The sequence below is a fragment of the Mustela nigripes genome, chromosome 4, assembly GCF_022355385.1.
Source record: "Mustela nigripes isolate SB6536 chromosome 4, MUSNIG.SB6536, whole genome shotgun sequence".
Classification (NCBI taxonomy): Eukaryota; Metazoa; Chordata; class Mammalia; order Carnivora; family Mustelidae; genus Mustela; species Mustela nigripes.
In genome coordinates this window covers 84,503,683-84,521,175 of record NC_081560.1, presented here as the reverse complement: position 1 = coordinate 84,521,175, position 17,493 = coordinate 84,503,683, and the positions used below count along the sequence as shown (strand labels likewise).

The 17,493-nt window shown below is 36.9% G+C and overlaps 1 protein-coding gene across 3 annotated transcripts in view; it reads left to right on the top strand.

Moving 5' to 3' along the window:
* PHTF2 (putative homeodomain transcription factor 2) overlaps positions 1 to 17,493 on the top strand; it is a 118,915-nt gene that overhangs the window by 49,843 nt on the left and 51,579 nt on the right. For all 3 annotated transcript variants that reach the window (XM_059396966.1, XM_059396965.1, XM_059396967.1), the window contains one exon: positions 14,166 to 14,222. In XM_059396966.1, the coding sequence (XP_059252949.1) occupies positions 14,166 to 14,222 (57 nt within the window). The remainder of the gene's footprint in view (positions 1 to 14,165; positions 14,223 to 17,493) is intronic.

Genomic DNA, 17,493 nt, shown 5'->3' with positions numbered 1-17,493 from the left:
AGACATCTTTTGTTTGAATCTGGTTCTGTCATCTGCTGTCTTGTGACTTGGGGCAAGTTATAGAACTTCTCTCTATCTGCTCAATTTTCTTTAAAATTAGAATAACATTGTTTATGTCAGGGATTGTTCCGAGGATTAAATGACTTTGTGTAAGTAAAGTGGTTGGCCCAGAGCTTCCTCTGACACCAGTGTTGTGCTGGGTGAGAAACAACAGGTGAGGGGCGCCTGGGTGGCTCAGTGGGTTAAGCCGCTGCCTTCGGCTCAGGTCATGATCTCAGGATCCTGGGATCGAGTCCCACATCGGGCTCTCTGCTCAGCAGGGAGCCTGCTTCCTTCTCTCTCTCTCTCTGCCTGCCTCTCAGTGTACTTGTAATTTCTCTCTGTCAAATAAATAAATAAAATCTTAAAAAAAAAAAAAAAGAAACAACAGGTGACATTTATTGAGGACTCACTGTGTGCTACCGACTTTCCAAAGTACTTTACACGTGTGTAATCATCACAACAACCCTTTGAAATCAGTATTCGCACCATCATCCTGATTTTATAACTAAGGAAACTGAGATTCAGTGAAGTCTAATAGTTTCCTTACAGCCACGCAGAAAATAACCTAATAGAGCCAGAAATTTAAACCTAGCTACAACGGGCTATACAATCTACCCTCCTTAACTGATAATGAGTGGTTCCACTCTCAAGGTTATTTCCAAACCTGGTCTATTTCTTCTCGCCTGGCTGTGGGCTCTCAGATGGTTGTAGGTGAAGGCATTAATTTTGCCTTTTGTGCCTCGTTCCCTGCCTGTGCTGTAGCCTGTGAGGGATAGCAAGTGTTGAATGAGTGAAGCAGCAATTACAGTTGATACTACCATTGTTTTAGCTTGAATGTGTTTCTTTATCTATTGGTGGTCTTGTACATATACTGACTAGCTTGGTTTGGGCCAGTGTTATTTAACTGAGTAAATTAATTTTCATAGATGCTGTTCAGCTAAGTGAATTATGATGTCTGTTATTGCCAGAAACTTTTATTAGGTAGGAAGATGAACTTCATGCTGTTTTGATGGTTTTTCCCCCCTTAAGTTCTATATATGAAATAAGAACCACAATGTTAGTTGTAAAATGAAGAGAAAGTAATTTGTGTTTGGTCTTTCACTGAGTTTCAACAATTTAGAAGCTAAAGAAGTGAAATCTTAATTTTTTTAAACTAAGCTGTTCAATAAATAGCTTTTAAAAAGCCATTTTAAATAGTTTTATAATTTATTTTAACTATTTTTAATAAGATTAAATTTTTATTTAATAAATGAATTGTTGAGATAACATTTAATGAAAATTCAAATAATTATTAAGTAATGTTAAATTTTAAGGGTTTGGTTTAAACCTGGAGATTAATATTACATGTTTATTAAATAGAACTTTAGTATTTACCCTGGATAATGTGTTTTGATCCTCTGTTTAATTCATGAAGTAAGGCACATTTGAATTATTTCATATGATTCATAAAAGCCACTAATGATCTTTTTTTCCTCATTAGCAGGGTTCTTCACAATTCATGATGCCAGGTTAGGTTAAGTGGAAAAGCAGAAGTTAAATTATCTTTGCCAAGATGATTTCTTGGGAAAGGTTATTAATTGGGCAGTACCTTGATTAATAAATCCACTGAGAATGTACTGCCATGTACCAGCAAGTTGGAAAATAAACAATCTTCTTAAATTATGCAGAGTGGTGTTGGTTTGCATTAACAGCAATGTTCTCATTAAAGTTGGGCCAGGAAAAAACACCACTGTGTTCTGCTTCTCCTTTTCACTACACACATCAACTGCGCCAACAGCAACAGCCAACACCTGGGAAGGAAAGGCAATCCAGGCATGTGTTGGGCCCCTTAGCAGCAGAATTTCTAGAAACTTGTCTATAGGGCTTTATTTTTATTCTCCTGTGTTAGGCATCCGTCTCTATTTCATTCATCTGACATTTGGAATGGGGAGAGAATCTGATTGGCTCAGCATGAGTCAGCTGTCTGGCTTTGGATCACTGTGGAGGAGGGGTGTGTGCAGGATCCAATAGCACAGACCCAGCCCTTGGCAGCGCCCCTCACCAAATAGTAGGTCTCCAGTTCTTCATGCTTAGTGATTTTATGATTTTACTGAAGTATAAATGAGAGACAGGTATGGAATCAACTAGGTATTTGCTTTTTAATCTTAAATCAAAAATTATGTTCTTATTAAAGATGGCCGCTTGGCATTTGAGGATTATTGAGAGACCCCTGAAATCACACTGTGTTGTGTAAATAAATCTGAAGGTTAATCTTTTTCCTCTCAAGGGAACTGAGGGGGTACAGAGAACGGGTTTTAGATGAGACAGTCCATGTCTGCTTCTTTTTCTCACATGGCCAATCCCTGATGGTTGCTCGGAGAGCCAAAAACTGATGCTGGCCTTCTCTCCTTGGCTTCCAGAACTTGGAGTTCTCCCAGTTCCACCACGTAGCCATTTACTGGTCTCCCTTCCCTCCCTTCCCCTGCTTTCCTGTGTGAACCATGTGAATTCCTTCCATTACCACCTAATGCAGTTTGAGTTACCCTTCTGCCACAAGAGTCCCATTTGGAATGTTTTTGTTTTCTGGGACACTTGGTTGGGGAAAATCATGAGGTTAACAGTAGGGCAGTTGTGTGATTTTACAGTTACCTACATTTTTCACTTTTCCTATGATATATACTACTTTTTTTTTTTTTTTTAAGATTTATTTGAGAGAGAGAAGGCGGGAGGGACAAAGGGAGAAGGGAGAAGAGAATTCTAAGCAGACTCCCTGCTAAGCACCAAGCCCAGTGAGGAGCTCAGTCCCATGTCCATAAGATCATTACCAGGCTGAAACCAAGCATTAGATGCTTAACTGACTGTACTACCCAGGTGCCTCAGCATGTATTACTTTTAAATCATGATAAAAATAATTTTAAAAAATCAAGAGAAAATGAAAGCTAATATTGAAGTAATATCAAATGTTAGGTATTGGGCTAGATGCTTTCCAATACATTTTCTCAGGGAAAAGTACTGTGAGAGGGCAAGTCATTAAGAAACCAGTTGCTGGGGGCGCCTGGGTGGCTCAGTGGGTTAAAGCCTCTGCCTTCAGCTTGCGTCTGGCCCTCTGCTCGAGCCCGAGTCGGGCTCTCTGCTCTGCCTGCCTCTCTGCCTACTTGTGATCTGCTTCCTCCTCTCTCTCTTTGCCTGCCTCTCTCTCTCTCTGCCTGCTTCCTCCTCTCTCTCTCTCTCTCTGCCGGCCTTTCTGCCTACTTGTGATCTCTGTCTGTCAAATAAATAAATGAAATCTTTAGAAAAAAAAAAGAAACCAGTTGCTGCTGCACAAAATCAATTTAATTAACCATCATTGTGAAAGTAAACATGGTTTTTTCCTATGAGTTAAAGAATAAAGATTTCAGTTAAGAAGTTACACCTTAATTTTAAAAAAGTTACAACTTAATAACAAAACTGTCAAAGTCTCTTACTGTAGAAGTGCAGATAGATTCCTGCATCCTAGGATATAAGGGGGGAAATGAGTTAAAGACCAAGATGCTAAAATACCAAGTGTCCCAGAAAACAACAACATTCCAAATGGACTCTTGTGGCAGAAGGGGCCCCAGAGTGTATTTAGTTTTCTGTTATCCTGTTTTCATGTAACCTACCAGAAATATTTTCTCACATCACTGAATATCCTTTTATTTTTTTTTTTATTTTTTTTTTAAAGATTTTATTTATTTATTTATTTGACAGAGAGAGAGATCACAAGTAGGCAGAGAGGCAGGCAGAGAGAGAGAGAGGAGGAAGCAGGCTCCCTGCTGAGCAGAGAGCCCGATGTGGGACTCGATCCCAGGACCCTGAGATCATGACCTGAGCCGAAGGCAGCGGCTTAACCCACTGAGCCACCCAGGCGCCCTGAATATCCTTTTAAAACACAATTTTAGAGTGTAGTACTTTATTGTATAAATAAGCCATAATTTTTTAAACCCTTCCTCTGTTTACATACAGCATTCACATCATTGAACTATTTCTTTAATAGCTTTATAGGTAGAGATTTCTGAATAAACAGGGGTGAACATTTTCAGGCTATCGAGACCTCAGTCTCCACATATGTAACCAGTCTCCTTTCTCAGCTGCCATTCCATTCTGTATATGGATACCCTTTTCATCTCGTTAAGACTTTTTATTCTAGACCTCTTCATCTTTTCTTGGGCTCTGACACTCACATTAGTATATTCTGCAATTGAATGTTCTCATCACCATGCATAGGTATCATCTCCCTGTTTGTGCTGGGTTACCCCAAAATGTGGTCATCTTTCTCACCCTGCTTGGGCTCTGAGTCCCCATAACTCACAAGGCTCCCCTTTATACCCCACGTGGGCTGATAACCTCACACCTAGCCCATCCATGTGTCAGACACTGTCACACTCTGTTTGGGGCCTCCATGGTTTGTTCTGCCCTTTTTAATGACTTTAGCCCTAAATTGTTTCAGCAAGGCAGGGGAAAGGGCAAGACCAAGGGAAAATAGAAGATTTCCTGAGGGGCCTTGCCAGGTATGTAGCATTATGCCTTGTGTACTGGAAGTATTTGGTGACAGGGTGTGCATGTGTGTGTTTGATTCTTCCCCTCCTGATCCTGGTCTTGGTGGTAAAAGGAAAAATACAAATATTACCCAGTGGACTGATTCTAATACCAGCTCAGCTGTGTCTGCTCTTCGTGGTATCCCTAATCTAACCCTCTAGTTGACACGCTGGTTCTCCCTGACCTTTTTTATTGCCCCCATTCTCCAGAATCTAGGCTTCCATATCATGGCTAATGACTTTGCCTCCTATTTAAATGAGCTTGATTATTTAACATGAACTACCTACCTAACTGCCTCAGAACATTTCAATATTTCCAGCTCTTCTTATTTTACCTTCTTTCTTGAAACTCTTTTCTCCTTTGGCTTTTATTATAATGTATTTTCCCACTTTTCTTTCCATTCTGAAAAAGTTTTCTAAAGTTTACTTACCTGACTTTGATACATCTCCCCTCCAGGTGATACTTACCTTTCTTTAAAAAAATGATGTTCTTGATCTCCTGAAGCAGTTCTACTTCCCTGGATTATCATTAACCACAAATTGTCCAAACACCTAGTTTTTGCTCCTCTAAGTTCCAGTTTTCATACCTTCCCTACTCTCTGACTCTAGCCCTGATTCCTAGCTGGCTTAGAGCTCCAGCAGTCTTTTTTTTTTTTCCAAATCTGTTTTTTTTTTTTTTTTTAAGATTTTATTTATTTATTTGACAGAGATCACTAGCAGGCAGAGAGGCAGGCAAAGAGAGAGAGCGCGGGGTGGGGGGGGGAGCAGGCTCCCCGCTGAGCAGAGTCCAATGCGAGGCTCGATCCCAGGACCCTGAGATCATGACCTGAGCTGAAGGCAGAGGCCTAACCCACTGAGCCACCCAGGCGCCCCTCAAATCTGTTTTTATTCTTTGTCATGTTTAATGATACTACTGCCGTCCTAGGTACTTAAGCTAGAAATTGTCATCTATGTCTTTTTCCCATGGTGGCATATTCAGTAAGTTTTCCAATCTTGTATCTTTTGCTTCACAAATACTGCTATTTTTCAGACCATCTCTCACTTACGTATAATACAGTAGTGCTTACTTGATTCTGCTTTGGATTATAACTAAATCTCTGAATATTTTTCTTTGGCCTGTAACTTCTTAGAGGCAGAGTCTATCATAATCATTTCTTTTTGTTGAATTAAAGAATACTCTTCAAGGCATTTTTCCAAACTTGAGTCAGTGTTTTACTCTATCATTAACTGGTTCTCCCTAGGCAATAGGAACTTGGTCATGAATCATGATTTGATTATATGTATGTGGCCTGTGATGCACTTCTTAGGGTTAGTGCAGGAAAGGGTGTGTTTCTAGATAATGCATAAATTGATAGAATATGTGGGCAGATTTTTAAGTGGCTTTTAACTATTATTACTTATACTTAATGGAATCTGTGCTGATTACCTAGATTTAATATCTGCAGATGATAATATGTTTTCAGACTTCAGGGTTTCTGTCTGAATGTCAGAGGCTAGCTAGATATATATTTTAAAACTGATTGGATTCTAGAAATGTTTTCTTTCTTGAAAAATTGTATTCTTCCCCCCACCAACAAATATTTTAATCTTTTTAAAAGTTTTATATTTTTACTCCAGCAGCTTTTCTTTTCTGTAGTTAACATGTTTGATTATATGACTCTGCTAGAAACTAATAGAAGAAATGAAGGACGGTTGAAGCAAAGAGGCTACAAAGAAACTCTTTGCTTATAATTATTCATATTTATTTCATGATTTAGACTTCTTCAGTTAAGATATCTTAACTTTTAATACTTACCCGTGTCCTCACCACCCCCCCCCCAAATAACACTAGAATTGTAGAAGAACCTTTTAATAGTTAGATTAAAAGGCTTCTATGATTTGGCTTTTCATGTTTTTTAGAGTTCTAATGAAAGAATGATTCAGAAGAATTAAAGATTTGGTAAAACAATTCGGTAGTTGTTACACATTCAAAAGAGTTACTGGCTCTTGCCATGTCCTCAGACCATACCTTTTTATCTGACATCATTCTTGTTCATAGTTCATATCATATAATTAAGTGATTCAACTTCCTCATTTGTTCCTCATCATTAAAGTCACCTGAGTGTCAGACTTCGATAGGTATGGGTACGTGTGCATGCACATGATGGGCAGTCACAAACATTGGGCAGTATTTTGATTAAAATAGGACATTGTGAAGAAACAAGAGAATAGAATAGGAGAACATATAAATGGAGAATTAAGGGGAATTGCTTTCAGGATAGTAGGTTAGAAACAGGGCTCTTCAGGAGCAGTTATAAGGACTGCCTTATAAGCAGTTGCAGAGTTATATGCCAGGCATTCAATAGAGAAATCTGTTTGTAAGGCAGTAGTTATGAACAAAGAATAGTGAAAACCTATTTGATAAACTGTGAGGGCTATACTTTGGAATTAAAACTTAAAAAAAAAAAAGTCTGAAGAATTAGTTTCTACTAATGCTAGGTGGGATTTATCTCAAAGCTAATCAATAATTCTAATAGTTCAGAGTAACCCTAATAGTTTCTTTAGTATGTTTTAGTGATGTGAATGGAGGTACTAGATCTGATTTCAAAATATCTGCTGTGGCAACATAATTAACATAATTTGGGGGATTATAGATAAAAGTTTTCTTTCATTGGATATCTTCTTCTCAGAGTCACTGTTTTGTTCAGTAACTTGAATTTTATTATATTGTTTAACACTTCAATTTCTCTTTTTTATCAAACTTGTTGAAATGAAACTTACATAATTTAGGTGTCTGGGCACATTAGGTTTTGGGTGCTGACAGCCCTGTTTTCATTTATAAACTGTGAACAGTTCTTTAAAATAAAGTATAACATTGGTTTTAGTTAAGAAAATTACATTTATCTCCACACACGTTATTTTTGTTTTCTTCTTTGCATCTTTTGCTCAGGCATTTCTAGCTGCCTATTATTGGTTTGTTCTTTTTTTCATAGTAGTAATGAGTCTTTTCTGTCCCCATACTCATACCTGCAAAATTGTGGCCATCCAAATCATCATTAGTGAATATTGTTATAAAATTAATTTAAGTATAGGTCAACCTTATCAACTTAAAAATGAGGTATTAAGGGCACCTGGGTGGCTCAGTTGGTTAAGCGACTGCCTTTGGCTCACATCATGATCCCAGAGTCCTGGGATTGAGTCCTGCATTGGGTTCCCATCTCCATGGGGAGTCTGCTTCTCCCTCTGACCTTCTCCCCTCTCATGCTCTCTCTCTCTTTCAAATAAATAAATAAAAATCTTTTTTAAAAAATGCGGTATTAAGGCTTATAGGGACTGACTTACCAAGAAGGGAAAGAGCTAATATTTAAAGAGCACCAACTATGTATCAGACATCACCCTTTTTACATTCTAGTTTTATGAAATATGTTTTGTTGTCCCCGTTTTACAGATGCTCAGAGGTCAAGAATCTTGCCAAGACCCTAAGACTGGTCATGATAGAGGCAGGGTGAAAATCCACTTCTCTCGCGTGGTTTGGTCTTTTCTACTCTTGTCAGCAAACATTTAAAGGCTGATCAACTAAGGCAATGAGGGAACAAAAGATTAAAACCCAACACTCCAAATATAACAAAGGATATTTTCTGATTGATAACTTCTATTTTTATAAAAAGAAAAAAAAAGGACTCAAGGTTAAAAATTATCTTTAGTTGTATAGCTATTAAATCACTATTAAAATATGAGACTTGTCCTAAGTGTAAAAGCAATATGACATTTACCTATAAGGGTCTTGTAGTTGATGATAGATGTACAAAAAAATAGTCATAGAAAAAATAGAATGTATTTACTGTCACTTTAGAGATGGGAAAAATCAGCAAGGTCATGGGCATCTCTCTCTCTCTCTCTCTTCTTATTTATTTATTTATTTGGATGAAGTTGTCTCAAGAAATTCTTGAGCTTTTGTATCCTTGTCATTCTTTTTAACATACACTCTTGCGACGAAAGGTGGACTGCATTTGTCTTGGTATACGATTGGCCTCTGATGTTAATTGAGTGGGCCAAGCTAGGAAGGGATTTGAACTCTGTGTTTACATTTTGAATTAAATTTGATGTTTGTGGGTGCCTGGGTAGCTTAGTGGGTTAAAGCCTCTGCCTTCGGCTCAGGTCATAATCCCAGGGTTCTGGGATCGAATTCCACATCGTGCTCTCTGCTCAGCGGGGAGCCTGCTTCTCTATCTCTCTCTGCCTGCTTGTGATCTCTGTCAAATAAATAAAAAAAATCTTTAAAAAAAATAAAATAGGGGCACCTGGGTGGCTCAGTGGGTTGAAGCCTCTGCCTTTGGCTCAGGTCATGATCCTGGGGTCCTGGGATCGAGCCCCACATTGGGCTCTCTGCTTAGTAGGAAGCCTGCTTCCTCCTCTCTCTCTCTCTCTGCCTGTCTCTCTGCCTACTTGTGATCTCTCTCTCTCTCTCTGTAAAATAAATAAATAAAATCTTTAAAAAACAATAAAAATAAATTTGATTTTGTGAGAATAGCTTGCTTTTCATTGTTTCTGAAATGAGGTTCCAAAAAAAGAAACTGAGCCTGATTGAAGTAGGAAAAATTACGATTTTGATATATAGTATTATGGTCTATCTGTTCATTTTCTGAGGAAATGAGGTGCTTAAAATATGTGTCCAAATCTGGGCCTCCATTTGCCCTGCTCATATTTATTTGTGAACTCTAAATCTTTTATCTAAGCACTTAATCTAATTAAACTATTGGTAACTACCTTTTTGAAGCAAGACACCTTCTCTTTAGCCTCTTGATATTTGAGCCACTGCTGTTCTGAATGTGATGACCTAAGAGGTAATCAGATCACCTAAGAGTAGCTTTTCAAATTGTTTTTCAAATTGTTTCTTTTCTAGAATTCCATAGTGATATGTGTTTCCCATTTCACCATCTAATTGTCTAGGTTTTAACATTTGTACTCTTGATACCATCATATTCATCACAAAATTGTTTTTTCTTGGAAGCCTGATTCTGGTAGAATCCTGAACAAAGACAGGCTTTTCTCCATTTACCAATCTTCTACTCCCTCATGCCTCCTCCCATACATTTATATTTAATGTAATATTAGCTACATTAATTTCAGATTTATACAATATACATTTTCCTTTTATGATAGTCTTCAGGTCAGAAAATATCTATAGCATTCATTTAATTGAATTTCAGTTCACTTGCTATTACTATAATATCTTAATTCTCATTTTTTCCTTAAAAAAATTTTTTTTACCACTTTCAGGATGCTTTTCCCTCAATTATTTATTTATTTATTCAGTTTGTTTTTAATCAGCCTTAACTTCTGTAAAGGTGCAAAGTTCATTTGTAAAAATAGGAGGAAAGAAAATACTATAAATAATTGATGAGAAAACAGATACTAGAGATGGAGAAGATAGCAAATAAAGATATTTGCATCTTATAGCTTCAATCTTAGTAGTTGAAGTAGTTGGCTAGATGTTCTGCCAGAAGAGGTAATGCTCATAGTACTTGGGAATTAAAACCTGTGGGAAGGAAATTTAGAATTGTCCTTTCTGTCATTATGGGAAGTATTCTAATTAAAAGCAAATAACTCAAGACATGCTGTTGAAGATGCAGGAGTAATTTCTAGAGGGCAAAGTGTTGGGTCTAGGACCAGGTTTAAAAAAAAAAAAAAAAAAAGGTCAGCTCTAGTTGGGGTAAGAGGACACTGAGGCTTAAGAGGCTTAAAGTGTCCATGGCATCTGTGGGATTAAGAACCAAAGTGCTAATAAGATTGCTTACCATAGCCAGGCACCAGAGAATGAACTTTCTTAATATGTACCAAGCTGTTGCCTGTACATCAAATGTAAATCAGGATTTCAGAGTCTTCTCTCCTAATAAGAGAGAAGCAATGTTTTTCCCTCCTTGAAGCAGATATCGGTTATGAAGAATGGGTTGGAAAACCATTGTACTACTCATACACTATTTGCCTTGGTATTTGTAGGTCTGTCTACTAAAAAAGCATTATTTATACATATATCCTGTATGTCCTTTTGTCTCCATAGAATGTTGGGCACTGTTCTAGACACCCAAATAGTGGAGGCATTGTTAGGGGCAGGGGAGAATCATTAGGAGTAGCCGAATTATGGAAGTAGTCAACATATTACATAATATTCTTTTCCTAGTTGAAGAATGTATTATCTGATTAAAGTTTCTGTTCTCCTAGGCAAATGTTACTGCTGAGATTCCTTTACTCTTTTGTATGGCATTTAAAAAATAAGGAAATTTTTTGTCCTGAGATTTTGCAGAGAACTATAATTGAACTCAGCTTTGTGATTTAATTTTATGTAGAAGAAATAAAAAAAGAAAAGAAAAGAAACAGTTTCAAGTTTAGATGATTTAGTCAGATCTGCCAAGTGTCTGTGTCAGAGGTTGAATAGAACCAGAACCTTTAGAACATTTGTTGAGTTATTTGCTTTTAATTTTGTTAGCACAGCTCTGCAAGTTATCCTTCATCCCTGACCCTAAGTCTTGAGCAGATGGTTCTTAAAGTTTCACTTCTTTTCTTCCTCTGTGTCGACTAACCAGAAGATTGTTTCTTACAGGAGAATAGCTTGACCTCAGCTGCAGGTGTTCTGATCTATCTTGACAGATTTCATTGTGCAATTAAATGAGGCTTTAGATCAGAAGGGGTCTTTAGAATTCCTTCCCTGTCCCCTTCTGGCATCCTGCCACCACCCTGATTTCAGGAGACCTTTGATGTGCCACACACACATCCCAAGAAACAGATAATTTTCAGACACAGTTCAGTCTGAATTTATACTTAAGGCTAATTTGTTAATGGCATGTGCATTATTAAGCAGAGCCATGACCAGGTAAAATACCCGTATTTAGGTTCATGGCACCCTCACACTGTTTTTCAAGAAAGTGGTCTATTTGCTCATATAACTGAAAGGTCTATCTGGTAGTGTTTTTAAAACAAAATATGTCCTCTGCAAAGGAAAACTGATGTCTCCCCTGGAAAGACATTTAACTGCTTGTAATTGAAAGTGACATTTATCTAGTTTAAAAAAAGGGGGGGGTTAAGATCCCACATTCTATTACAGTGAAAGCTGTTCTTCCTCTAACCCATCAAATCTTTGGGGGGAAAAATGAACTCCAGTAAAATAAGCCATCTTTATCCTTTTTATAAGATTGTACCTCACCACCACTGCCCTTTTTTGGAGTTATTTACAAGTATTATTTACAAGTATTGCTATTTACAAGTACCTCAGCCTTCAAAAAGCTTTTCCACTTTTAGCCACCTCTTCCCCACAGGATTTATTAGACTTTCTGAGCCTTTTTAAGTCTGGAGCTATTGAGTACCATGCTGGGATTGCATCATACCTATGTAGTCCAAGGACTGACATGCACTTCTGATTTGGTCTTTTGCATATGCATTATTTTGTTGTCCAAGGACTGACATGCACTTCTGATTTGGTCTTTTGCATATGCATTATTTTGTTTTCCCTTATTTTAAAATTGTGGGACATAAATTTCCATGTCCATATTCTTGTCATCGTGACATAAAAATAGAATTCTTTTTAAAGAGAATTTAGTGCATTCTTTTGTATGTGAAAACAAAATACTGCCAGAATAATCATTAAAACATATCAGTACCTGTTCTTTATTAGTTTGGGTTATTGTTTCACTAAAAAGCATACAGTGCCATTGAAATCGTTGCACATTTTAAAAATAAGTTTTGATTGAATTAAACTCAGTCATTCTGAATTATCAAGTTAGAGGAGAATTGCTCCTGTAGAATCTGTGTTCCCATATTTATCTTTTTTGATTTTTAAAGAAGATGATTGATTGAATTTAAAATTTAGGAGGGTAAAAGACAACTAGTTACTGCAGGTCAGCTCTGCCATTAAGTCCAATCAGTTGGTTATTGCTAATCTGTCCTGCTTTAGAGAGAGAGACTCCTGGCAATTTTTGTTACATGTACGTGAGTTGTTCAGTCCATGCGGCTTGGTCTAGGTGTTCTAAGATTTTAATTTGCAGGGTATAGTATATCACAAAGTGATTTTTAAAAATAAGAAAGGAGTCACAGGTAGTTGATGAAAAAGAAAAGGATTTAAAGGACCGGAGAAGTTAGTATGAATAAGATGATATGTAAGAGCGAATAATCAAAATGAAAGGCACTTATGGAGTCATGTAATCATTTTATTCTACCCCCTTGATGTCTGTCTTTAAACCAGCTTGGATTCTCAATTTCTCATTTCTTGAAACAAGATTTTAAAGAGTGTTATAGATAAAAATTCTTCTGGGTAGAATGATGTCATGAGTCAGAAAATACTCTTTCCTGAATATCCTTATAATACCTCTGCCTGAATCTGGTCTCTATCTGTCTCATCTAGTAATTAACTGAAGTAATTTTAATTTCTCAGAATTCTAGTTTTCAATTAATGCTAAAAGTGAAAATCCTCAGTTAAAACTATAAGCTAATGACCCACTTCCGTGTCCCGTTGGACACTGGGGACAATCTGTGTTAACAGCAAAGAACTTAGAGACAGACAGTAAGAATGGTTTGTTCATCCTGCCCAGGTGAAGGTGTAGTTCGAGAACTTTACAGCATCTGAGAGTGATGGGCATAGAAGCTAAAAGGAATTCTACTTCTCAGTATTTACCCTGCGTCTTCAGTCACTTGCAAGACTTTATTTTCTAGCTTAAACTGTAAGCCAAGTGGTAATTTTGATCTATATGCTTATGAATTTTTAATTCCCTAAAACATTTGTATTTTCTTTTTTTAAAGTTTTTGAAATTTATTTGAGAGAGAGAGAGAGAGAGCATGAGAGGGAAGAGGTCAGAGGGAGAAGCAGACTCCCTGCCAAGCAGGGAGCCCAATGTGGGACTTGATCCCGGGACTCCAGAATCATGACCTGAGCTGAAGGCAGTCGCTTAACCAACTGAGCCACCCAGGTGCCCCCATTTGTATTTTCTTTAAAAATAACTCCATAGGGGGCGCCTGGGTGGCTCAGTGGGTTGAAGCCTCTGCCTTCGGCTCGGGTTGTGATCTCAGGGTCCTGGGATCGAGCCCCGCATTGGGCTCTCTGCTCAGCGGGGAGTCTGCTTTCTCTTCTCTCTCTCTGCCTGCCTCTCTGCCTGCTTGTGATGTCTGTCTGTCAAATAAATAAATTAAAAAAAAAATAGCTCCATAGGATTTATTATTGGTAGTTTTTTCTTGGAGGTACCTGAGCTATGTTTATTTTAAATAAAGGATTCCCTTAGGGCAGTGGTTCTCAAACTTTAGTAGTGTATCAGAATCATCTAGAGGAATTTTTAAAACGCAGATAGTTGGGGCCACAGCCATATGACTGAGCAGCTTTGGGGTGAGGCCAGAGTGTTGGCATTTTCAGCAAGTTCCCACGTGATGCTAAAACTGCTGGTCCTGAAACTGTACTTTTGAAAACTACTGCAATACAATATTGATCCCAGAAGTCTGAGATAAAGCTGAACGTATTTGGTGCTGAATGAATGCAGAGTTGCTTATAATGCAAGCAGAGTTATAGCTATTGGACAGGTACCAACGATGATCATTTAATGCAATATTGTATTTTATTTATTTATATAGATTGGAGCATATGATCAACAGATATGGGAAAAATCTGTCGAGCAAAGAGAAATCAAGGTAACAAGTATATTTCATTTCATATATTCTGAAACATAGTTCTATAAATTGATTGTTAACCACATTTTGTCTTATCTTCCCATATACTTTTAAGGTATAAATATTACTTATTCTATCCAAACTTTTAAATACAGAGGCAAACTCTTACGCTGGTGGAGTCATGTGTCTTTACCTCTGATGGGTTTTTTTGTTTGTTTTTTTGTTTTGTTTTGTTTTGTTTATTGCTTTTTAGCATCCTCTGTTCTTTTTAAAATTATTTTCTAATGATTATTTTTTATCAGCTCTCTTCCCCTTTCACTTGTCACCTTATACTTCTAGTTTGCTTTTCCTCCCCTTTGATGCTGTCATTGCTCTGTACAGTTTATTAAACTGGTAAGTGTTTCAGGACTTTTCCCGCCTGAGTGGTCCTGTCAAATGCTGCTCTGCTTCATTGAGATCTGCTTTTGGTGCTACTAACAAAATGACTTGGACGCAAGTAGAGCCGCTGAAGAGTTGGTCATTTTTAAAAAGAACTTAAGAACGTAAAGCATTAATAGAAATGTTTTTGTAGTAGGTGGTTTCTTCTTAAACATGTAATCACTTATGCTGATAAGACATTCTCATAGGCTACCTTTCTAGCATGTTCTGTTTCTTAGCAATTGCTCCTTTTTGATAATAAGAGTTATATTTTTCATTTACATAGATAATACTAATCTGTGTGTTCCTGCACGAGCTAAATTTAATCTGAGCCCAGAGAATGTTACTTCAGTGGCTTGACATTTTCTATTTTATATGACAAGGTTTATGTTAGATTGGAAACCTGTGTCTATAGTTTCTTAAAAATCTGTCAAAAAAAAAAAATCTCAATATTTAAACAACTTAGTCATCTATAATAAAGAGCAAGATTCTTTGCCATTGGTCAGTTTTAATCTTTAAACTATTTTCAGGAAGAATATAAGTTACTGTAAGTACCTGCTATGTGTTAAATACAGGATTAAATCATGGGAAAGATGGAACGGATTATAATTGTGTAGATGAGATTCATAATTACAAATGAGATCGATTCAGCTTAGGTCTCTGTTGGGGAGTGCAGGGGGAAGCAGCCCTGGGGAGGTTAGGAAAGATTTTCAGAGGAAGTGACTCATCAGCTGAGTTTGACAAACATTGGGGAGAATGAGGAAAACATTCCAGACAAAATGAAGAGCATATGAAAATAAACGTGCAGGAAAGAAGGAATAGGACTGACTGAGGAATCCTCAAGGAGCTTGACTGGTAATAGGTTGGATGGAGGAAGGAGATTGGGGTGGTTGGGCATGAATCTAGAAAGGAAAATGGGAGTCAGATTGTGCAGGGGCTCAACTGACTCACCTGGGAGAGTCTGAACATAATCTGGAAAATGATGAGGGTTACATTGAAGGATTTTAAACAGAAAAAGTTACCTGATTAAATTTGTGTTTTAGAAACTTCACTCAGGTGTGGTGAGAAATACTAGAAGAGGAGCAGATTTGTAAATTGTGCTTTAGAAATACTCAGGTGGTATTTGGGAGGGAGATTTGGGAGTCCTCGGTGTGAAAGTGTGTGTCTATCAGTATGTATATGTGTGCTATACACATTTATTTATAACACATTATATCAATACAACTGTAGGAGTGCGATTTACACTGGCTGATGACAGGAAAAGGCTGAGAACAGAACACTGGGAAACAACATTTAATGAATAGGTAAAGGAAGAGATAAAAGGGAAGGAGGTAAGAGATCCATGAGACAGTAGTCTGGCAAGAATATCGTGCAGAGGGAGGATACTCAAGCAAGCGAAGAGCAACATGCAGGTTTATAAGAGGCCTTGAAACCGTTTAAGCCGCTCATCAGAAAATACTACATTCCTCACTTTTAGAACTATTTTAATGCCTAAACAGAAGTTAGAGTAACAGGATTATGTTAGCCGTTCCTTGATGCACTGACAGGGTGAACTTGGAGAAGGCGAAGATCTGTAATTTTTTTTCTGAAGTATGTCTCCCTTTAAAGATAGCGTTTTATAATAGTAAGTGAAGAAGTAAAAGCAGTATTAAAGCTTACTCTTATTATTTTGGATTAAATAAAGGGGTCACTTTGTTGATAAGCCTGAAACATTGCCTTGTGGAGGCAAACTGTTTATAGTGTAAAATAATTTTGCATTTATTCTAAGGAAGGTAAAGATACAATTGTGGTCTGTTAATATTAATATTTGATTTAAAAAGAAACCCAAAACACTGTACCTCATCCTTAGAAAACACTATATGTTTTCTAAACACATCCAAAAGCTATGCCATTTTGGATGAATATAGTGTATTCTAAACCAGCTTAAAATTTTCCAGCTTAAAATATCTACATAGTTAAAATCAGATCTTATGAATGCTTACATATGGGTGCTAATATGCGTTTGTCCTCTCTCTTACTGTCCTCTCTTACTGTCACAGCAGTGAGCAGCAACTAAAGAAACCAAAGAAAGCCATGAGAATATATTCCTTGGAAATGTCTATTTTTTAAAATTGAAGACCTTAGTTGATATTGCTAAAGTTTTTTCTAAGTTGCAAATTATTTTTTTTCTTAAACATTTTAGAAATTGTAACCCAAAACTTCCATTTTCTGTTTACCTTGACCCAAATTTAAAAGTAAATGGAATTTCTCTTAGTTTTAGTACTTACTAGAGTTATAAATCTTCAATAAAAAAGAAACATGCTATTTAAAATCATTATAGAGGAAAAACAGGATGGGGAAGCTAAAGAGGATTTATGGAAAGTGAAACTGATGGTTATGTCCTTTGGTGGAATCGCAGTATTATAATAGTTCCATCCATGGGACGTCTGCATCGTTGAACAGAAGTACTTTCTAAATTTAAACAGCTGTTATAAGTTTTTTGACTCAACACTATCTGTGTACTTACAGATTTTAAAGAATTCACAATTTCATACAACTTGTGTTATTGTGCCTTAGGAATGTACTCTAAGAGTTTAAGTGTATATTCAATAAAGAATATATTACTTGGATTTCTTGGAGATTAATTATATTTATAGTGCCTGATTGTTTCTACTTTCTAGTTAAGTCAGTAGTTGCTAAGATCTTTTCTTTTGAACTTTGCTTTCATTTTTTGTTTGTTCATGTAAACTTTTTGATGGTCAGTAATGATGGTCCTGAAAGCTATGCCATTTTGGATGAATATAGTGTATTCTAAACCAGCTTAAAATTTTCCAGCTTAAAATATCTACATAGTTAAAATCAGATCTTATGAATGCTTACATATGGGTGCTAATAT